The 1,454-nt window shown below is 61.3% G+C and overlaps 2 protein-coding genes across 2 annotated transcripts in view; one reads left to right on the top strand and one right to left on the bottom strand.

Annotated features, from left to right (window-relative positions):
* Positions 1-87: 87 nt before the first annotated feature.
* FAM173A (family with sequence similarity 173 member A) lies at positions 88-1,100 on the top strand (the record flags this gene model as incomplete). Its single annotated transcript, XM_006103692.3, has 4 exons — positions 88-231; positions 313-453; positions 664-714; positions 840-1,100. Coding segments are annotated over 4 exons (591 nt in total), but the record flags the coding sequence as incomplete, so codon positions are not given.
* Positions 1,101-1,178: 78 nt separating this feature from the next.
* The window catches only part of CCDC78 (coiled-coil domain containing 78), a 4,579-nt gene continuing 4,303 nt past the window's right edge, over positions 1,179-1,454 (bottom strand). The window contains exons 13-14 of the mRNA XM_006103642.3: positions 1,423-1,454; positions 1,179-1,323 (exon numbers count right to left, since the gene is read on the bottom strand). Coding sequence (XP_006103704.1) covers positions 1,212-1,323; positions 1,423-1,454 — 144 coding nt within the window. The 3' untranslated portion in view covers positions 1,179-1,211. The remainder of the gene's footprint in view (positions 1,324-1,422) is intronic.

The following is a 1,454-nucleotide window of genomic DNA, read 5'->3' as shown; positions in this document are numbered from 1 at the left end:
GAAGAAGGAGAACAGAAAAAAAGAATACGCAGCCACCAGTAAAATTCAGATTAGGGGACCAGGCGTGTGAAGAACCTGAGTGGCTAATGGACTCCAGCCATCCCAGCCACATGTCTCCTTGACCAGGTGCCTTATGTTGGGGCGAGTGTGCGGCAGGTGGAGCACGTGTTGTCGCTGCTGCGAGGACGTTATGAAAAGCTGGAGGACCTGGGCTCTGGCGATGGCAGGATTGTAAGCAGTGGTGGGCGGGGCGGGGGCCACGCTCCCTGCTCTCTCCCAACCTGCCGGTTCTGACGCTGTTGGTGCGCACAGGTGCTGGCTGCCCACAGATGCGGTCTCCGCCCCGCTGTGGGCTATGAGCTGAACCCGTGGCTGGTGGGGCTGGCCAGGCTGCATGCCTGGAGGGCAGGCTGTGCCGGCAGTGTCTGCTACCACCGTGAGGATCTCTGGAAGGTAACCTGGGGAGTCTTGGACTCCTTCAGACCCCACACCTGATCTCCACGCTTCAGTTCTGGCGTGGCGACCTTGCTGACAGCCCCAGGTGTCCCTGCCTCCTGGGCAAGCTGGGGCTTGCACTCCGAAGCTGAGGTAACCCCATGCCCACTAGAGCGCTTCCAGGGCTCGAGTTCCATTCGTTACTGGGGTGACCTCCTCTTCCCACAGGTGAGCCTGAGGGACTGCCACAACGTGTGTGTGTTCCTGGCCCCCAGCGTGGTAGGTGTAGGGTTTGGTAGCCCCAGGGGAGGCCCAGGCCACCAGTGTATGTGCTGGGCCTGGAGGAGCTGGGAGGGGGCACTTGTGTTCCGCCCTGCCCACCCCACTCCTGCTCTCTCCCACAGCTCCCACTGCTGGAGGGAAAGCTACAGGCAGAACTACCTGAGGGGGCCCGCGTGGTGTCGGGACGCTTCCCCCTCCCCACCTGGCAGCCTGTGGCTGTGGTGGGTGAGGGCCTGGACCGTGTCTGGGCCTATGACGTCCATGGTGGTGGGCCAGGTGGGCAGGCTGCTCCAGCACCCAGTTCTGCCTTGGTCCCTAGGGCCCCTGACCCTCAGGCTGCTGACCATTGCATTGTGGCTACAATAAAGACTCTGTAGGCTCCACCTGCCTCTTGTTGTGTGGAGGGTTGGGTTCAATGACTTCCCAAGCTGGGGCTGTGGGGAGGGTTCCCTGCTGGCCGGGAAGAGGTGTGCTCCGAGTTTATCTGATACTGGTTAGCGGCTGCGGGTCCTTGGGCGCTGAGGCTTGGTTGGAGGTACGGCCTTCACTTTCTGTGGGTCTCCTGGACCCACCAGCTTCCTCAGCCTCAGGATCTCCTGCTTGTACCTGCTCAGAGGGACCAGCCTTAGTAATCTGCCAGGCCGTGGACAAGCCCTGCCTCTAGTGTTTGAGATCCACACCCATCCCACTTTTCCGAAAGCTTACCTGCCTAAGTGCTGGTCCACATACTCCTGAAG

Source organism: Myotis lucifugus, unplaced genomic scaffold (assembly GCF_000147115.1).
Source record: "Myotis lucifugus unplaced genomic scaffold, Myoluc2.0 scaffold_498, whole genome shotgun sequence".
In the NCBI taxonomy this organism is placed as follows: Eukaryota; Metazoa; Chordata; class Mammalia; order Chiroptera; family Vespertilionidae; genus Myotis; species Myotis lucifugus.
This window is presented reverse-complemented; position numbering and strand designations above follow the sequence as displayed.